We start from the raw sequence: 2,388 nt of genomic DNA, 5'->3' as shown, positions 1-2,388 counted from the left end.
CTGGATTCTAAAGTTCCTTTAATAATTTTTCTTCTTTCTTTATTTGTTTATTTATTTTTGATCCATGACTTTGTTTTTAATTATCTTCAGCCTTAGGATCACATAATTTACAAATTTGTGCTGATGGTATATCTCATCTAATCTTTCTAACAAGTTGGCAAAAGCACCATAGCCAATCATGCATATATGGTAATGCTACAGTTGCATGTGTTTTTGAATAGCTGTTTAAAAGACAATCCTGAATTATAACTTAGTTTGACTTGGTAAAGAATTCATAAGCAAAGTTTGCTGCAATAGCTTGTGATGCTAAATTTTAAAAGCATTTGATCTTATAGATCACCTATGAAATGTGAGAAGTATTAAATATTCTTTATTTGATATTATACATAAACCACACTAAAATGCCTTTCATTAAGTAAAAGACAACGTTTTAGATACAGGGAATTTTAATTTAATTGGCATAGTTAAGACCAAAAAGATAAAGTGGACATTGCCAGCTTGTCTTCAGCCCTTGCCTTTAGCAGGCTAACGAACACAACGTGAAATGCAGGTGAGTCTTACTGTTCTATGAGACAGTGAAGGGATATCCTCTGTATTTAAATATATTAATATAACCAGTTATATAAATTTAAATATAAAACCAATTTCCTGTAGGTTTTGAGATGGCGTTCACCATCTCTCTGAAGAGTTGAACATCAAGTCCAATCATATCTTTAGAAGGGGAAAACAGGGATAGTACTTCCTGAGCTGGAATTAGTGTCAAAATTCAAAAAGCTGATCATATTAATTTAACTAGGAGTCAATCTATATAAATCAGGGCCGTCCAAAAGAAATATCCTACCAGCCATTCATGATTGGAATTCTGGTGTATGAGGCCGATTTAAATACGGTACACATAAAACAAAAGCCATGAGACACTTCTGTTTTGTAATAAGACAATGGCCAACTATTACTCATTAGAAGCTTTTTTGAGATAAGCTATCAAGTCAGCCCCTTCTAATGCCTGTGAAAATCATTTTTGTTCCAGGGATGTACTTCTTGGGATTCTCCATATACCCCATCAGTGTCTCCTCTCCCCAAGAGATGCCTTTGTTCTTGCTGGCATCTGTGTAAGAAAATCCAGGGGCCTGACCTGTCTTTTGCCCAAACAGACCATGGAGATTTGGCCCAGTCTTGTGCTTGCCTCTCTTTTCCATGGTATGGCACTAGGCCCGCTTCTGAACTAAAATCTTCTTGCCCTTCTCAACATCACCCATTTTTATTTTTTATTTATTTATTTTTTAAAAATAAATTTATTTATTGTATTCATTTATTTTTGGCTGCGTTGGGTCTTCGTTGCTGTGCGCAGGCTTTCTCTAGTTGCGGCGAGCAGGGGCTACTCTTTGTTGTGGTGTGCAGGCTTCTCATTGCCGTGGCTCCTTTTGTTGCGGGGCACGGGATCTAGGCGTGCGGGCTTCAGTAGTTGTGGCATGCGGGCTTCAGTAGTTGTGGCATGCGGGCTTCAGCAGTTGTGGCTAGCAGGCTCCAGAGCACAGGCTCGGTAGTCGTGGCCCACGGGCTTCGTTGCTACGCGGCATGTGGGATCTTCCCGGGCCAGGGCTCGAACCCGTGTCCCCTGCATTTGTAGGCAGATTCTTAACCACTACGCCACCAGGGAAATCCCAAAATCACCCATTTTTAGACAGTCCATTTTTCATGCAAGATACAAAGGTTCCTGCTTGGGAGCAGGACATCCTGCTCTCCAAGTCCAAGGACCCGCAGGCCTGAGCCTGTGTACTGGTAGGTTCCTCTAATTCTAATGACATTGTTAATTATTTACTCTCTTTACAAATAAGGAAACCGAGGTTCAGACTGGCTGTGTACCTTGTCTAAGGTTATGGAATAAATGAAGGGACTGGAAATTTAACCCAGATTTGCTCAATTCCAGCTCCAATGGATCTTTCCACTTCGTTGGAAAGTCCCTCCCAACAATGCACGGTTTACTGGTGAGGAATCCGAGGCACAGATAAAATAAATAGCTTAAGAGATGCTGTGCAGTCAGTATGTGATTGAGGGTCACCATGTGAAATGTTCAGGAAGCCACATCTTTTTTCCTTTTAAACACTTTGATTTAGCTTATGAAAGGTCACAGTCTGTTACTTTTAGAGATTTTCCGGCTTTGGGGATTGGATTTTATTTTTCTTGGCAGCGTTCATATTTGAAAGCAGTATATTTGACACCGCTTTCTGGATTTAACTTGAAACAAAGGAAGCAACATTATACCCACGCACCCTGTTCCCTTCCAAATTATGAACTCAAAAGTTAACTTTCTGCTCAGGACATCAGCGTTTCTGAATGGGTAAGGCCCAAGTAGAGCCCTTTGCTGTTTTTAGAGTCAAGAACAGATCT

At 40.0% G+C, this 2,388-nt stretch overlaps 1 protein-coding gene across 1 annotated transcript; it reads right to left on the bottom strand.

The window, feature by feature from the left end:
* Positions 1-986: 986 nt before the first annotated feature.
* Positions 987-1,434, bottom strand: LOC307186703 (cytochrome c-like; the record flags this gene model as incomplete). Its single annotated transcript, XM_079922131.1, has 1 exon — positions 987-1,434. The coding sequence occupies exon 1, from the start codon at positions 1,194-1,196 to the stop codon at positions 987-989; it is 210 nt and encodes a 69-aa protein (XP_079778257.1). The 5' UTR covers positions 1,197-1,434.
* Between the last annotated feature and the right edge of the window lie 954 nt (positions 1,435-2,388).

This window comes from Stenella coeruleoalba, assembly GCF_951394435.1.
Source record: "Stenella coeruleoalba genome assembly, chromosome: 5".
NCBI classification, from domain to species: domain Eukaryota; kingdom Metazoa; phylum Chordata; class Mammalia; order Artiodactyla; family Delphinidae; genus Stenella; species Stenella coeruleoalba.
The sequence above is the reverse complement of the archived record's forward strand: the minus strand, read 5'-3'. Positions and strand labels throughout refer to the sequence as shown.